Source organism: Solea senegalensis, linkage group LG14 (genome assembly GCF_019176455.1).
Source record: "Solea senegalensis isolate Sse05_10M linkage group LG14, IFAPA_SoseM_1, whole genome shotgun sequence".
NCBI lineage: Eukaryota > Metazoa > Chordata > Actinopteri > Pleuronectiformes > Soleidae > Solea > Solea senegalensis.
The window spans coordinates 3,779,234-3,798,005 of NC_058034.1; the positions used below are offsets into that span (position 1 = coordinate 3,779,234).

The following is an 18,772-nucleotide window of genomic DNA, read 5'->3' on the forward strand; positions in this document are numbered from 1 at the left end:
TCAGTCAGGCTTCATTAACAGATAAACAGATGTTTATGCTTTGACTAAAGTTTGTCAAAACAAATAAGTTGACATTGAGTCGAGGTTGTGATTAGGAAGTGATGGGATTAAGAAGGGTGGAATTCGACTTATCATAGCAGGATAAACAGATCTAAAACCTAATAGGTTCACTGATGATGAGTATGGTCCACAGAACAGGTACTGGTCTATTTAACCCTTGGTGAATTGCTATGGGAATAATACATAACTCCTTATATGGACATCCTGGGGGAGGGTGTTTATAGGTCACATCTTCAGCTTTACAGAAAGTGTTTTTTATCTTCTTATGTGTTGTTGAGTCAGAGTTATAATTCATTTAAATAATTGTGCAGAAGTCACAGAATAAATTTTTTTTCTTTTCTTTTTGTTCAAAAGTAGCAATATTTGAACAGCTGCACTAATTCAATCCAATTTTAAAAAGATTGAGTACTGCTCAGGTGTGTTTATATAGTTGTGTTAAAGTGTGTTAATGTAAAAGGATATAAGACACTCTATACTGCACATTCTTATAGCCTCTATTTATCATGGTAATAGGAAAAAAGCAGCCTGAATACTCTGTGTTCCGAGGGTTAAAGAAACATTATACACTAAATAACAGAGTCAAAATATGAGTCACTGACTTGTAAAGAGTGAGAATGAAGCCTCTTTCATTTCCACTCCACATCTGATCCTCTGTCCTTGCACTGTGTACGTTTGGTGAGTGGGCAGGAACACTGAACACTCACTACTAATGCTGTTGCAATGAAAATGTTTGGTGGACACATTTTGCGGAACTGCACCGTTGTGCAACCTTTTCATTTTTATGGATTGCTCTGAAGCTCAAAATGGTCAGTCCCTCTCACCTTTGTCAAAAGCACCTTGAATCTTTTCAGATCAAACACCTTGAACATTTGGAACAGCTCTGGTGTCACTAATAATATTAATATAGACTCTTTTCTGTTCACTTTTCAATTTGCACCTGTGCTTCACCCACTTTGATGGGTCATGGTCTCCTCTTTGTCCTCGTGGATCTTGTTTCATAAGGTTTTTCAATTACTCTGGCTGATTAGACCTCTGCTCAGGTTTGAGAGGGCGGAGCCATGTTGGAAATGATATGATAACTACAATGCATCATTTCTTTGTGTTAATCAGAATGATAGTGTGACCCCATCATGATGAGTTTGCACACTGCTCTCAGAACAGTGTAATAAAGGTGTAATCGGGCAGAATAAGTGGAAAAGCTTCTGTGGTTGTACTCGTTGTGTAAGGGCTTTAAAGGATGGCAAATCTTATTTCCACTTACTTGCTCTCACTGTTTATCTGCATTTGTGTGTAAACCAGTAGAAGGATTAGAGACATTAAGACAGATATATCTACTATTTTTATCTTTGCATAATAAGTGACATAGAATCCCCCCGGGCTCTTTTTTTCCCTTAGTTTATTTTGGGCTATATTTTATTCTTTCATATCTGGGAACAAACATTTGTTCCAGCAGTGGTGAAAGAAAAATATAATTTATTTCCGTGTCTGAATACATAGCCATTATATAGCCATCTTACTGACAGGCAGTGTTGAGTCTCATTAATCTCTTCTTCTGCTGCTGCTGCAATGATCAACAGGAGAGAACAACACACATCTTAGATCTTGTTGACTTTTTTTGACATTTCTGTCTACATTTTGAGACAGAGGATGACACGCAGGTACGATCCTGTGGCAACATGTGAGGGACCAAACTGAGATTTATGAGAACTCACTCGGTTTTTCCGGTGAAAAACAACATGTTTGTGCTGGATTAGGGATTCCAATGGATAATCCAGGAATTGTAAAGAAAAGCCAGGAATTGTGCATGTCTGTTCCATAACTATTAGAGGTAGCAATGCCATAGCGTCCAATCATTGGCCACTGGTTACAGGACTTGAGATTTCTGATGTGGGTGTTATAGCCTACTGCAGCCACCACGACCGTATGCTGCAATTTCTGCAAACCACAGAGCTTACATTTCCAAAAAAACAAGTTATATTTCATATTAACCTGCCCTCAATAGTGCCAGGGCTTTTGGTATCTACCTGGCCTTGAACTACACACCGTTACTGACTCTTTACTTGAGAACTATGTCACTTTAGACATGTCGTCACTCAAAAAATCATTTAAACAATCAAACACTGTTTGAACAAGGGTCGGTGAAGGAGGTAAGTACTTTCAGTCTTTACTGGCATGAGTGAATGAGGATAAAAAGAGGGATACTGACGATGAGAACATATTCACAATGAGGATCTAGTGTAGCTGAAGTGCTAACACTAAGATGTCTACACCACCTCTCACTCTATCTCTCTTCCTCTGCCTTGCCCTCATAAATATTAACTACAGAGTCACAGTAGAAACACACACCATCAATAATGCATCTCCCCAAAATGCATCTTCCCAAATAATTGTGGCCATAAGCCAATTCCTACAGACGATATTGTTTGCTGCAGCTGTGTTGCCACTGCCCCAGTTTGACTAGGATTTCACATGGAGAGCACAAACCTGGTTAATATGCCTCCATGGCTGTAATTGGGTTATGTTGCATGCATCAAAATGTGTTTACAATTGGAGGAGAATGTAAGTGGCCTACAATAAGCTGCTCTACTGAAAATGCAAGGTGAAGGAAATATGAGCCACTGGTATGAAAAGCAATACAGCGATTACGGCATACAGTACATTTCTTTTGGTCTAATTCCCTGACAACATCAGCATATTGTGTTGAGCATTTGGCAATTAACCTTTTTGCTTTTAGTCATGATTAATAGTAAAAACATCAGATTTGCAGCTGTTTAGCAACATAATCAACATCACAACACATAAGTAACACCAGGACAAGCAATTAAACCTTCCTGAAAGAAGAAAGCTGAGGGGAAACAAGTGCAGAATGAATCAGTAAACATAAGAAATACTATGAACTACATAAATGTGCCACTCCCAACGTTAAGGTAATGCTGGTAATTTAGTTCAATTACCAACCCAAACAAAATTGATTGCAGCAAATCATTTAAAAACTCAGTGAGCATGTAATTCATGCAGTTTACAAGCACAATTTATCACAACTGATTGATCCAATGCTAGAATGTCTGATTGATTTCCAATGTATTAACACCCACATACACCCTATCTTAGCATCAGAGCCAGGACAATATGCCCTTTTGACCTTTCACCTCTGATCTTTGAGCCTTTCCATAAGTAATGAGGCATGTAAAACACATGCATTCAAAAAGAGGGAAAACATGGCACAGTTTGTTTAATAATTGCTTAGGTTTCATCCTCAAACTTAATGCACTCAAATAAACATTTTATCAGTGTCCTTGGGGATTTGCTACAAAGGCCTTAAATGCAGTAAGTGGAGCTTGATGCTGAAAATAGGTTGTGTTTAAAGAAGGTAGCCTAACTACCAAAAGAAGACACAAGCCTTGAAACCACAAGGGGCTTGAGGCGTAAAACGCCCACATCGCACGTGCAATACAGTAAATCTTATTCATGTAGTGATCTAATATTTAAGTTTAACTCCGACTCTTTGGCCAGGGTCCAGAATCAACGTGCCAGACTGAACAACTTTGCACTGACTGTGATGTTTTCCAACTCAATTGAATCCTGTGGGCTAAATGTTTCTCAGACTGTGTTGTATTTTTCATGACATCTACTTTTTGTTTTCTGTCTTCCCTCATCCACAGCAGCATGTGCCACTGCTCCGGCACTTTAATCGGATACTCCACCCCTCACTGAGCAGACAGCTCCTCTGTGGCCCATGTGTCCTTGCACGTCTCCCACTCACACATTCAGGCGTGGACAGACCTTCAGCAGCACATGTCTATGATGGACACATTTTCCCCTCAAACAGCTGAGTGGAAGGATTTGCTTTGAGTGCGATAATAACAAATAAAAAATAAGAAAGCAAAGCTCACAGAAGTACACTGGGGCTTTTTATCCAAAGTTAAGATATGTGTTCAAACCTACAAGGAAAGTTCATACTCTACCACTTTAGCCTCCACATGAAGGTTGCGGGTGCTGGTGCTAATCCCAGCTGACATAGGACGAAAGGTGATCGTACCCTGGACAGGTCGCCACTCCATCACAGGGCCACATAGAGACAAACATCCACCCACAAAACTAAACTCATAGAGTGTCCAACTGACCTAATCCACCAAATCTGCATGTTTTTGGTCTGTGGGAGGAAACCGGAAAAACCCCACATGGGGAGAACATGCAAACTCCATGCAGAAAGGCCCTTGTTCTTTAAACCTTAAAATTCCACTGTGAGAGCAATGATATCACCAGGGATGCAAATATCTTCACATTCTCATTTTTTGGAAAAACTGACAGCCTGAAAGTACACATGCTAAATGTTAGCCCAGCATATGGCTGTCTCTCGTTCCCTTATGCCACAGTGACACAGCATGAGTCTGCACTTGCCAACCTCTGAGGTTTGACTCCCTCCGACTACACCGAACTCACCGATCTCGCAGCTCTCCCCAGAGAAGCCCTGAGGACAGTAGCAGCTATAGCCGTCACCTTCCTGCAGGCAGCTCCCTCCATGGAGACAGGGGTTGTTCTGGCATGGGTTACTCTCCACTGTGAAGCGAGACAGAGAGAGGAGGAGGGTTAAGTGACAAAAGCGAATTTATAATTTATTTTCGACGGAGGAAGCACATTAAGAAAGTGCCTGCAATGTTGACAAACTGTGGCAGGCAATGATTTGGCATTATACCCCTCTCATTATCCATACACAGCTCATCCTCTCACAGGCGCCTGACAGAAGCAACAGAGAGAAAAAAATGGAGCAGGCAGCTTGTAGACTCATTCCTGTCTTCATGCCTTTCTACAAGGTGACAGATTGGCTGTTGTTGCTTCTGTTGTGCCCATGTTTATCATGACCCGGTGAAAGACAATTTTGTTGAGTCCACCCCCTCCTGCTGCTCTCCTGCCTCTCATCCCAGGTCTTACTGATCGCTCAAGGTCCCCATAAATTAGCTGATTATCACCCACTCACGTATAGTGGTAGGCACCTATTTTAATGTCACATTACCGTGTCAGAGAGGAGATAAACGTATTTAATGCTGCTCGGCTATAACTCCGTGCCTCTTCCTGGGAAATGTTTTGGCAGATGAATGGTGGATATTAGGAAGATTAAGTCGTAATTATTGAGCTTATATTTTAGGATGGGAGAGAGGGAGGAAATTTGACAAGGATGGTTAGAGCGCCAGGCAGGCATCAAGAGTTTTTATTATGAGTGCAAAGAACCAGTGTGGGGAAACTGGCTAGATGAAGTGTCTTTTTATTATCAAAATCTGATGGGATTTCAGCCCCTGACACAATCTTAGAGGCCATCTAATACTCTGCATTTTCTCCATAATAACACCCAGACTCACTTGATCATGTATGAGTGGAGAGATTTTGGGCCGAACACACAAGGTAGTTCCTCTGAAACACTGGGAATATTTTCATTTATATATACATATACATATATATGTATATATACATATCTATATATAGATATAGATATGTATATATATATAGATATAGATATATATATATATATTTATATACATATACATATATATCTATCTATATATATAGATAAATAGATCTATATATATACACATGTGAGTGTGAGTGTGTCTGTGGTCATGCGTTATGTGCTTTTGTGTGTGTGAGATTATTTGTGGAGGTTTGTCTTTGCATGCTGGTGAGATATGATGTGAGTGTGTGTGTGTTCAATTTCCTGTGAAATAGTGCGATAGACTCCAACTGCTGCAGAAAGGCTGGTGTTGACATACTGGGCAGGGGAGATGATGGAGAGGCTGCTTTTGAAAATACATAGAAGTGACTCAACAAATGAGGACAAAAAAAAACATTAGGGGCAGGCTCATTTCTTAAACCAACAGCAGTGGGGGTGGAGGCAACACTGTACGTGATTTGAAAACATACATTGCTTAAAGGTTAATGATGCACTAATGGAGCAAGTACTAAGCAATGCATGATAGGTTAAAAGCACAGAGAATATGGTCAATCTGAGCGACTTGTTGCATTTAAAATGCTCAACGGGTCGGGCCGGGTTCAGACAGAAATTCAGAAATGATCGCCGGGCTCAGACTGGGTTAGGTCACGTTAATTGACATCATTTCAAGTTAATTTAGTGAAACAGAGTAAAATAGGGTCCATTTTTTAATTGCTTTATTGAAAACACGGCGTAAACTTTAAATAGAATAGATTTCTAACGTGTAAAACAAGTGATAATAAGTAAAAAGTGATAAGGGATCGACCAAGTGTTTCTGTTTGGGGTTTACTGTTATCTTTGTCATCAATAATTCAAAATAAACCACGATAGTTTGATTATATAAACAGTTAATTAAGAAGAACTGATTGCTGTTAATGGTTAGTCTAAAATGTGATTGTACTCATAATCGCTGGTGTGACGTGTGTGTCTGTGTGTGCGTCCATGGGGCTTTCGTTGTCGATAGATAGATGTTAACAAGAGCATTGAGTTTCTGTAACCTTTTCCAATGACGAGGAGCATGGAGCTTCACAGGCCAATTAGTCTGCTCTAAATTACTGTTCATATTAATTATAGTTATTTTAATTCCATGTGGTCAATTTCTCATCAGTTGGTAGTGATTTTCTTTTGTGGAAAATGATATAAAATAGTTTGTGCTTGTAAGTAGAAATATAATATGTGGGGGTAAAAAATAATAACCAAAGAAAGTTTTCAAGTTTTCAAACAACCTGAAAACCTTTTTTTTTATCTCAACTTGGCTCTTTTTGTTGTTGTTGCTGTTTTCACAGCTCATTTTAGGTGAAAAGAAACCCAGCAGCTGTTTGAAAATCTGCCAATTTGTGAAGGTGAGAGCAACATGAGTACGAACAACTTACTGCACAAAACCACATTCTGATTTAGAAGCGCTGACACGCCACGTCTCTCTGGTTCAAATGCTGGTTCAAATGGTTGTATTTTAGAGCCTACAGGAAAATTATTATCACTGTGCGAGATTTCCTAAAATGCTCTGAAAAAAACTCTGAGAATTGAGAGAAGATTTGCAGCAACAGAAATGGTGCAAACATTAATAAAAAAAAAATGAAATACCGACAGATTTTATCATGTTGAAAAGCAGATAAAGCAAAACAACAGAAGCAGCAGGATCTTATATAACACAGGGCTACAAAAAGAAGACATTGTATTCAAGGCCGTGCATCAATGGACCTTTTTCACAGTGTAGAGTGATTTAGATTTAAACTTTTCAAAGAAGAACATTTCAGTCGGGGCACATTAAGCAGATTTCCCTCATTCAGTGGCATTAGAGTTAGAGTTTGCCCATTTCCAGCACACACAGCCTCAAGCTGAATACAGCCAGAATAAACCCGGCTTTCAGGTGACACAGACCCCAGATGATCAATCCAACAGTTAAGTAATGTTTAGTGGAAATTCTCCAACAATGGGTACATATATATTCCAACGTCAAATGTGTCTTATTGTCAAAGAGGACATTCACCCATCCTCCTGTCTCATAGACAGCATAGTAGCCAATGGCAGCCAACAGAAGAGATACACATGTGATGGTAGACTGACAAAGAAAATCCATGCTGTTCAAAACCATTACAGCAGAATGTCTGTATATGCTACCATTAATAATATAATTCATAAATCCCCACTCTCATTATACTGGGGTGAAGATCCAAGTGTGTGTCTGGCATCCAAGTACCTCTGTATGCAGTGACAGTATTAAATCTGAGCCACACAAACATCCATTCCAGTGTGACTCCACATAGCCCAGGTGGACATGTGTCTGCTGCAGTGGAAAATGAAGTGATGCACACAGTGTAACTGTGACAGATGACGACCGGCTCGTCAAGCAGCCGCCAAGGATGACTGCAAGAGTCAAAAGGTGAAGTCATCACAGCCGTTCGCCTCCAGTCAATCACACACACACACACACATACTGACCGTAAGACTAATATCTGCATCAGAGCTGCACATGGCTTTTCTTTGCCCTCATGAAAAATGATAACTAATCCATCATCTCTCCTGGGTTTTAAATGGATGTCACCGTCGACTGATTGGAAAAACTAGAGCAAAGCTATAGTGCTCGACGCCTGTGGGTGTTTTGTTAGTGTCGTTGATAACGATCGTGCAGCCACTTTATTCACAATTTCAATTTTCACTGGTTTATGTTTTGGTCTGTTGCCACAACCCACTGCCGTCCAATAATCGAAATAAAAAAAAAAAAACGGGGTCCACAGTGGACAAGTGTTATAATATAGACGGATAAAAGCAGAGTAAGTTGAAGACATGGTGTCGATATTTTTGCCCTGGACAGTGGAAGCAAAACAGAAAGCTACAGCCAAGGTTAGTTCATGATCTCTCTCTCTGTATCTCTCTCACAGACGTAGTTGGTGGATATTTAATGTACATATGTATCGACTATTGTCACCTTCTTGGTTATCACTCCTCTCATCATGCGTTAGTTTTCCACTGCTGCTCCAAAGCAAAGACACTTTCACTTTCAATCTCCTGCCTCTTCTTGATGCAAAAACCATAGGAATAAGTTTTGCAGTTTGCAGTTTGCAAACGTTCACAGCCACTCTATAAAATGCTTTGAACTGGAATTGCAGTAACTGTTTAAATGCTAAAGGCAAACTTTTGAAATACATTCCCGGTGGTCCATTTTTCCACACAAAAGAAAGGACTCATTGACCAAAGTCCACCAGATGCCAGCAAAATTGCCTTAATCATAAGTAAAAAGAGGACTTTTCCTCAGCTGCCATTTACCCGCACTGATAAATGTCAACGGTACTGAGCTGCGGCAGAAGAAGACATTGATCCAATCTGCTGACAATTAGTCACGACTTATTACACACAAATGAGACTGTGCTCTTCACCATCTGTCCACATCCTGCACACTTAACAATAACATCGTATGTATAGCACACGCGTAAGATGGAGAGTTTATGGATTATGTGACGACTGCAGTGGAATCGGCCTTTAAGAGGCAGTTATTGGTTATGATTATAATTATAAATGTGTGTGTCTATGCTTATGCTCTTTAAAGGCGACATAGAATGCTTGTATCACACATATATGTGAGTTATGGAGGTCTACTTACATATATTAACTTGTTTTCATGGTTAAAAACCTCCTAATCGCTGCAAACGAGCCGATCAAAATATCTCCTCACTGACGCTCTTGTCAGCTGCGCTGTTTCAGACCAAAACCACACCCCCAGAATGTGGACTGTGTTGTGATTGGCCAGCCAACGAGAGCTTTCCCACTGTCCTGTGATTGGCCAGGTACCTGGAAGTGACGTAATAGATAGGCCAGCTCTCAGATACACAGCTCCCCCTCTGGCACGGTGGATGCTCTGCATCTCAGCAGCTACAACGAGAGTAGTTCTTCTTCTTCTGCGGTTGAATGTACGCAACCGGATGTGCCCGGACTAGTGCCCGCACCAGGAGGCGCTACGGTGGTGAGGATTTCTGATGACGACATCAAATTAAGGAAGTGCCGATCCGCTTCGCAGAGCCCAGGAAAACAATAAAACCCTATTTTCTCAGCAGTGGCTGAACTGTTTGTTCTGAAACTTTAGGGTTTCATCAACGAGGTAATGACGCAGATACACACACACAAACGCAGCGTTAATTGGAGCTTCCGGTCTATGTGGCCTTTAAACACTTAATATGCCAGATTAAAAAAACAGCATTAGAGATGACAAAAAAAATCCCTTGAACAAATGAAAGGACAGGATAAAAATTAAAGTTTAGTTCAGAGAAGCACAAGAGGAAGCGATGGATTGAGAACAAGTGGGGGAAAATGTCGTGTAAGGTGGGACGGACGGTACTATCATACAGTCCTCCGCTCCTAATGCTTGCTGCTAGCTTATGATTAATTACACGGCGGTCTGAAAATAGGTTGCCTCCTCCATCCCCACTGCATGTCTTCTTTTTCTGCGTGAAACATACAAAGAAAAGAAGAGAGATATAGAAGGCTGGAGTCTGGAAAAGGAAGGAGGAAAAAGAGAGGCAGACACACGGGGATAAAATGAAGAATTGCGAGGGTTCAGCTTTCAGTGCTGAAGTTTGTGCTGTGTGACGCATATTCACACTCAGTAGACACTGCGAGTTCGAAACCTCTAAGCAGATACTTCGACTTCCCTCCAATATTATGAGGAGTATCTTAAAATATGTTCTATGTGACATCTGTCTGCCCTACAAGGTCATCATAAATGATGTTAACGTTTTTTTGGGAATCTATTCCCTGATGCCAACGTACACACTTTATGGATTTTTAGAAGCCATCTATAAAAGAGGATCGCGACAGTGTGAAGCTGAGTGCTGAGAGAACTCGTTTGAATGGAAGCCGAAGTAGAAAAGGCTGTGCTGACAGAAACTGCACGACAAGAACGTGTGCGCACAGCAAAACTGCACACACGTGCACTTACATTTACTGTACGTACACCTGCTTATCACACACCATGTGGCTGTGCTTGGATTCACTGAACCTTGTAATAGCTTTGCTGAGACAGATCATGCCTCAGCCTGCTCTAGTGTTCCCGTTCTATGGGTGTGATAAGCCATCACATGGCCCTGCAAGACCCGTCCTGTTAAAATTTAATGCTACACTACATCCCTAAAAGGTACCGAGGCACACAGAATGGTTAGAGCCATGTGGATTGCTGTGCTAAACTGTGCTAAAGTGTGGGGTTAAACACAGGCGTTATCCCTGTAATGCCTCTATATATCTATAGGGTGAGATATTCATATTCTCAATTTGTATAATGGCTTCAATGAAAGTGTGTTATGTGCATCTCATCACATGTGTCTGAATTATGTAATCACACAACAAGTGGAACAGGTCACAGCAGGACTAAGACATTACTCAATAAACTGTTGATTTCTGTCTTTATTTTCACTTTGTGTTGAGTGTGTAATCTGCACTTTGAAAAGACACTAGAGGAAGAATGAAAGCCTCTGTGTTAAAGTATTGATAAAACCTCTCTCTCGGGTGGAGATGCAGACTTTAATACGGTGTATGATTACCTCACAGTAATTGATTTGCATCTTTTGAGCAGCAGGAGGACAGAAAGTGTGGCCAAGAAAAAGAAAAGTACATGAGAAAAAGGATAATGTTTGCTTGTTGGTGAAGGGAAGCAGCCACATGATATCCAATTACATTTAAGGACTAATATGAAAGTTTGGTTGTAAAATGGCCAGGAAACTGCAGCGCTATTAATCAAAGACGGTCATATACACTATAAAGTTGCTTGTTGTACAGAATTATAATGTAAAACTTAATGGGGGAGCAGAGCACCTGCTCAACTGCTGAGTCAGTGGCTCAAGGACAACTGATAGGTTTCCATAAATATTCACACGGAGATTGAGACCAGCTTGACCACTTGAATACACAACCTTGAATCCTTTTGGGCCCGAGCATCTTTAAGGGAAGGTTGCAGATGAAGCAGGTAGAGATGTGATCATTGTCCTGAGCTTGAGGAGAGCAACCTCGGACAAAAGAGGATTGATGAGTTCTACAGGAAAGGGAGCTGCTATTTCTGTCTGTATTCTCTCTATGTGGTTGATTGTGTGTGTGTGTGTGTGTGTTCAAGGGTGAAGATGACAGTGCATGCAGTCTATAGTGTCAGACCGTGCTGTGAACCATTCCACATGTAATCCTGTACAACACAGCATTAAATATTTACTGAGATGGTGCAGATGGTTCCAAGGTGTTAACTATTTAAACCGTGCTATTATTATATCAAAGAGAAATCTATGAAAAATCATCAATTAGACACATTTACTAATAATAACTTTTTATGCCAAAATTAGCAGTAATGTCAATTTCCCTTTTTTCTATCCTGAGTAATGTTTTATATCATAAATGTGCTGGAAAACAGCTTTATTCTCCACATGAGGGTCGCAGGGGGCGCTGGTGCCAATCCAAGCTGACATAGGGTGAAATGGGGGATACACCCTGGACAGGTTGCCAGTTCATCACAGGACCACATAGAGACAAACAACCACTCACTCTCACTCTCACACCAATGTCCAATTTGCCTAATCCCCTAATCTGCATGTTTTTGGACTAGGAGGAAACTGGAGAACCCGCAGGAAACCCACGTTCATACAGGGAGAACAACAGCCTGCTAACCACTCCTCCAATAGAAAGCACATGGAACATCATTACAACTTGAAGCATACAAAGCTGGATGGACTATGGACCAATAGACTGCGGCAGTGAGCTCATTCAGGTGCAGGAGACTTTGGTAAAGCATCATCATCATCATCATCACAACCATCTGACCTTGATAAGTGAGGCTGTTGCAGCCACTAGAAGAGTTTATGTTATTCTTCATGGAGTCAAGAACTTGAATTTTCTGACATTTTAAACGTGCAAATAATTCCTCACCCTTCAAGTTTAAGTCAATCCACTACGTGATTGAAATATAGATGTGGATATGCAAGTTAAAAAAAAACATTGACTCGATGTATACGATCGCAATAAAAAATATAGAAAAAAAAATCATTTCCATACAGTTTTTAAACTGCATATGTTTCCTCTTCTGTGCAGGAGAAAACACAGACACACACACACACACACACACACACCATGAAAAAGCATGACACTTGCAATTAGCCACAGTGCCAGCAGTGTGAGGCTGCAGAAAGCTGCAGATGTGCTCTTAGTGAGCACCTCATGGACCCAGCGTCACACTGAATCAGCCTGGAGAGGACCAGGCTCGAAAGAACACGCCAGCAATTCAGCGCAACCCAATTCAGCAGATCTGTATGACAAGACTGGCGAAGAAATTGAGAATCTATTGTTACAAGAGTGGCACTTGTGGTGTCTCCATTCGTCCTAAATAAATTCCATTATCTGAGCTGTCAGAGAAGCAGGAAAATAATCCATCCTGGCTTATCATCACAAACACATTCTATCCACTTTGACGTTTTTCCCTCTCTTTTCTTCAGCGTGTCTTCACATTCATTTTCCCAAGCTCTGTGAAATATTGAATCAACTGCATTTGCACTGTTTTCTAATTATCAAACAACATTTTATACACACACCACACTCAAAGTGCGGGAAAGTGTGTAACAGCTTCTGTCAGTGATCTGTAGTGAATTATCCATCGTGTGACCAACGTGATTAGTATCAAAGAACACGTATTGTTACACATCAAGTAACAGCACAGTCATGCTTGCGTGCACGATTATCATGCTATCAAATTAAATTATGGAAATTGAACAATGGATTTTCCACCATGATGTAGAATTAGGCAAGGAGACGTTTGCTTCTGATTTTCATTTTGGTACAAAAGCCACTGGAAGAGATCTCTGGTCTTTATCTTGAGATGTACCTGGTGATTCTGTGCTTAGCGTGGAGTGAGATGGGGGGGTGCTGATGAGTGAGAAAACCTAGTCTCGTATTTACCCGGCAACAAGAAATACTATTTTCTGATTGGGTGATTCAAGACAGCTGTATGAATGAATGAACTCCACAGAGCAATCTGTGTATTTATATGTGGTGACTTTTATCACTTTTATCAGAATGAGAAATGTCACGTGTGGCGTGTGAACTGATTGAAATGCGTGTGTGAGACTTTGTGAGAGCTCTGGTTGCCAAGCTAAGTGCAAGAAATAAGAGATTAGGGGAAGCAAGGGTGCTGATGTTTCAGCCAGATCACACTTTAGATGGCCTTTACTGAATTGGTCTTGGAAATGTGCAGAATAGCATAACAGTCCTGAGTAATAAAACAGACACTTTGACGACAAACTCTTTGCACAGACTCATCAACATCAAAAATAGGCACAATAAATACACACTGTCACCTGAAGGCTTTAGGTGAGTCATGTATCTAAAGTGTCAGACGATGATCCACTGTCAGTTTCTTCCTGCTCTATCTGTTATCTGTTAATGTTACTTCATTTTCACCAATCACCTGATTGTATGAATTGTTGTTTTTCATTATCCCAGACTGAGCCTTTATTATGGGGACGGGAGGTCAGTGATATTCAGCTGCAATATGTAACTTCACTAATAAATGTTGCTAACATGGAAGGTGCCTTTTTTTCATTATACTTATTATGTTTCAGAAGACTGTTTAGCACTCACAGCGAGAAAGTTTGAATCCCTGTTTGCCTGGAACTTTTCTGTGTGAAGTGTGCATGTTCTCCCTGAGTGTGTGCGTATGTTTTCTCCAGATAGTAGAGCTTCCTGTCACAGTCCAAAGACATGCAGATCAGGGTTTGGTTAATTAGAGACTTCTTAACTGCCCCCAGGTGTGTATGTGAGCGTGAATGTTTGTTAGTCTCTGTAAGGTCTATTCACAATTTACAGAGACAGCTCGGACTGGCTCCAGCTCCCCCTGGAAAAGCAGTACAGATCATGGATGGATGGATGATTCACAGGTTTAAGGCACTTTCCGGGCAGAAAAAGGTCACACATTCTAATATTTGGCTGAGTATGCAAGTCTGTGGGGGCATCGCTATGATCTGGGGTTGTTCAGGTCTAGGTTCAGCAACATTATGTGCCCCAAAGATAAGGTCAGCTGACCTAAATATCCTGAATGAGCAGGATTTTTTTGAGCATATTCCAAGATGACAATGCCAAGATTCATCGAATAATGAAGGAGTTGTTTAAGGAGCATGAGACAGCATTTTCACACATGGATTGGTCACCACACCTTAACTCCATTGAAAATCTATGGGACATGCTGGAGAAGACTTAACACTTAATAGTCCAACTCCATCATAAATACATTAGCAAAAAACTGTGGAATGAAATAAATGGAGCTACATTGCATAAGTTTATTGAAGCAATGCCTATGCAAATTCATGCTGTAATCAAAGGTAAGGATGGCGCAACAAAAGACTGAGCGGGTGACTTTGTTTTTGTCAGGGCAGTGTATATTTTTACCTCGCTTTTTTTTTTTAAATGCAGTTTTTACTGCAGTTAACATGGTTTTAATCAACTTTACAGAACAGCTGTTATGCAGCTTACTGTATCGCCACACACGTCATTATGAAAACAAGCAGCCACACATTCACTATCCCCACACATATCAGTCCAGCTTACAAAGTAACATCATATGTGTCGCTGTACTTTTGCTCTTCTGCCACTATATTCCTCCCTGTTGAAGCCAGTGTGCTTTGTGTCCTGCTGTGATTGGCACAGCTGCTTGGAGAGGATGGGACCAGTAATGTGACTGGCTGAGAAGACAGTGATTAATCATCAAACTTTGAATACCATGCTCCTCTAAAGCCTCTGGCACATATTATGCTCAGCCAATATTAGAAGATTTGAAAAGTATGTTTGGACCACTGACCTTGCTCATTGGATATTATTTGTTGTGAGGCTGTTGTTAAAGGTCCAGTATGTAACTTTTGGTAGGGTTTATTGACAGATATTGATTACACTACCCATAAATACGTATGCATAAGTGTGTAAATCATTTTTTTGTATATGCTTGGGACAGGGGCTTGCTCACCACAGAGTGCATTTTGCATTATGAAGCGAAAGCTACTTAAACAAAAAGACAGACATCTTTTGTTTGATACTCAAAGGCACCTGTAGTTTCCTGACACGCGACAAATGACGAATGTGACAGACACATAATTTTTCTCCTTTGCCTGCATGTTAATAATTCAGAGTGCCGACTATCAATAAGTTGTTCTACACAGTGAACCCACCAACAGAAAATCAGTTTCATCTAAGCAATTACGACATTTAACAAACCTCCTCATTCTTTTTACACTTCAACAGATTCTGCAGCCACCACCTGTACCCGACGCTCCTCCCCTCAGGACCTGTCATTCTTTTTCCCTGTCTATAAATAATCCGCTGTTGGGACAGATCTGTGGGTGTGTCTGACATGCCCTACATGACGAGACCCCTCAGCCCTTCCACCCACTGTGGGCTGAATGCTGCATGATGCTTTGTGACTGATGCCGGGAGCCAAACGCCACTGCCACTGCTCGTCTCCGCCGTCAGTGCCAGCAAAAGCAATCGTCAGTCAGATAATCGGGCAGCTCAAAATCCCCAGCTGGGTGCACTCATCCTCTCCCGTGCCACTCCTCTGTCGCTTGAAAATACCTCAATTTCAAATCATGCATTTCACTGTTAACCTTGATGGCAGGAAGCTCCATTTTCATCAGCATGTGCCAGCATGTGTGACCGGCTGAGTCGCTGACAGATGTATGTGTGTCTGACTGCAAATGGAGAATGAACACGCAAGAGTAACATCTCCATGATGCTGCTATTTAAATCTTGTTAAATGTGGCACAGGCATAATAGAACCCCTATTTTAACTGTGTCTGCTGGGCAGGTTCACATCTTAATACATTTATATCTTGATCATTCTCATTTAGAGGTAATAAAAGTAGAAGTTAAAGCTGTAGTAGAAAGGATCATTAGAAAAAAAATTGTTAAGTCTCGTCCTCAGGTCATTAAATACTAACGATTTGGGATGGAGGCTCTTTGTCTTGTTCCCCTCCCACCAAATGAGCAAAGATAGACACAGACACTGCATACTAAATGACCCAAGGCAATCTCCCAATCTCGGAAACACTCAATTGTTGATGTTATATTGTCCAACTTTGTTTTAGATGACTTTTCTTTTCCTATATCAACCCCAGCCGCAGCTGTGACCCAAGCCATTATGTTTTTGTGGTGTCCATCCATCCATCTGCTCGTGTACATATGCACATCATCAACTCGGCTCTTGCAATAACCTGAAGAATGAGGTCATTCTTTGAAACACTGATTTGGACTTGAGGGTGAACTAATTAGATTTAAGAGGTCATAGGTTAAGGTCATCGTGACTTTATAATCACAGAAAGAGGGAATCCTTCTCAATTTGGCATTTCAAAATTCACTGGGACTCATGGATCAAAGATCAAAGGCTACAGTCGCCTCACAGAGCACATTTTTGGCCCTTTTGTTTCCAGTTTAATTTAACATGAAACTGGAAACAAACTGGATAGACAACAACTGTTGGTCAGCAATGGACAGCCCATTGCTGACCAACAGTGCTGGAATAGTGGCCCTTCCAAGAAAGAATAGAAGCTCTATAAATAAATGTAGTATGTATATGCTCAGGTGCTTGGAACAGCCAGCAGTTGCATCATGTCTCTGAACTTACAAGGCTGCTTTCAGCCCTGCAAAAAATACAACGCGGTTGAAACTACAAAGGGTGCATAAGTGTACAGGAACATTGTTCAATCATACCGGTGTTTTGATTGTACACACTCAGCCTTAAGTGCGATTGTTCCCGTCCTGGATGCTTTCCTGTGACCACATGATATGAGATAGCCACTGACGTTGTGTGTGTTTGTGAGAATAAAGTGATGTGTTTAACGAGTCTGACAGCAGAGATGTGTCTGATGTCAGTGTGTGCGTGTGTGTGTGTGAGTGAGAGAAAGAGCAAAACTGTTGTTACATAAAATAACATTTTAACTACGAGAGAAAAACAAATCAAGTGTCAGTGTGATGGTAGCTGCAAATGAATCAATGCATGAGTGCTGATTTATTTAAAAACAATTCTAACTGCCATAGATCAGACGATAGTCTCTAATCTAATCTAGATGTGGTCTCTAAAGATTGTGTGTTCAGTGTTCAGACCTGGACTGGATCTCGGATCACCTGTAATCTGAAATGCAGCAGTACCATGTGGAGCCTTTTCCTCTTCCTCCTTTGCCCTCCAAGAGGACATACAGATAGACCAGTGAAATGTTCTTTCAGCAAACGGAAGCAGATTCCTCACGTTTAATCTGATACTGCCTGAATGCCCCACTGTAATTGTTACCCATATAACTTGCACAAGTTAGTCTCTCGCTCTGAGCAGCCACACAGAGGATTATATTTCCTCTGACAGCTCCCCGCTAAGCTTTCTGTCCCAATTGGTAGAAAAGAGAGGTGATGTTGTTCCGTGCTTTATGAAACTTTATGTACCCTCAGGGGCCCTAAGGCTGTACCTGACAATAGGAAGTCACAGATAGGCATGCATGTGGGGAAAGACACCACCACATCTTCCCGGGTGTCATTATCTGTGATTTTATTGGGTTGACATATGGGCTTCTCTAAGGTGATGACTGAATGTGCCGTGTGGCTAAAATGTACTTATTTGTTGTCCAAAAGCCTAAAGGAACAAGCATTTGCTATTTTCGGTTGATATGAGAATTACGCTGATTATTGTAATGTTGTAATGAGATGCAAAGGTATTGACGTGAGAACACAAATTCAATGCTTTTTGAACACACAGACTTAAGGCGGTGTACTAATGAAGCAAACACGTGACAAGAGCATATGTTTTGCCCAAGGAAACAGATTATTCTTTGTTAGTATGCTGCCTCAAGTAAACGGAACACTTCATATTTGAAATGGCTGTGAGAAGAAAAAGTAGTCCAAAGAAATAACCTTGTGTTTGCTGTTTTGTTGCAGATCAGCAATCACTAACCAGTCAAGAGGTTCAGCCATTCAATTGCCATAATGGGAGCTATGGGTCATACTATCTCGAAAATAAACAACAGCTGCCTGTGATGGGCTCATAGACGCTGAATAATCATCCGGTTTTGTAGTGGGAGCAAAGAAAATAAAGTATGTTTTTATGATGCCATAAAAATGCTTGTTTAAGACAGCTTTCCTCATGTTTTTTCTGGCTCACTGCAGAATGCTAAACTCAAAATTTGATGGTGCATTAGCTTTACAAACATTGCTGTCCGTGTCATTGACTTTTATACG

General features: G+C 40.9%; 1 protein-coding gene across 1 annotated transcript in view; it reads right to left on the minus strand.

The window, feature by feature from the left end:
- The window catches only part of ncanb (neurocan b), a 141,994-nt gene that overhangs the window by 54,038 nt on the left and 69,184 nt on the right, over positions 1–18,772 (minus strand). Inside the window, exon 10 of the mRNA XM_044043240.1 lies at positions 4,504–4,620. Coding sequence (XP_043899175.1) covers positions 4,504–4,620 — 117 coding nt within the window. The remainder of the gene's footprint in view (positions 1–4,503; positions 4,621–18,772) is intronic.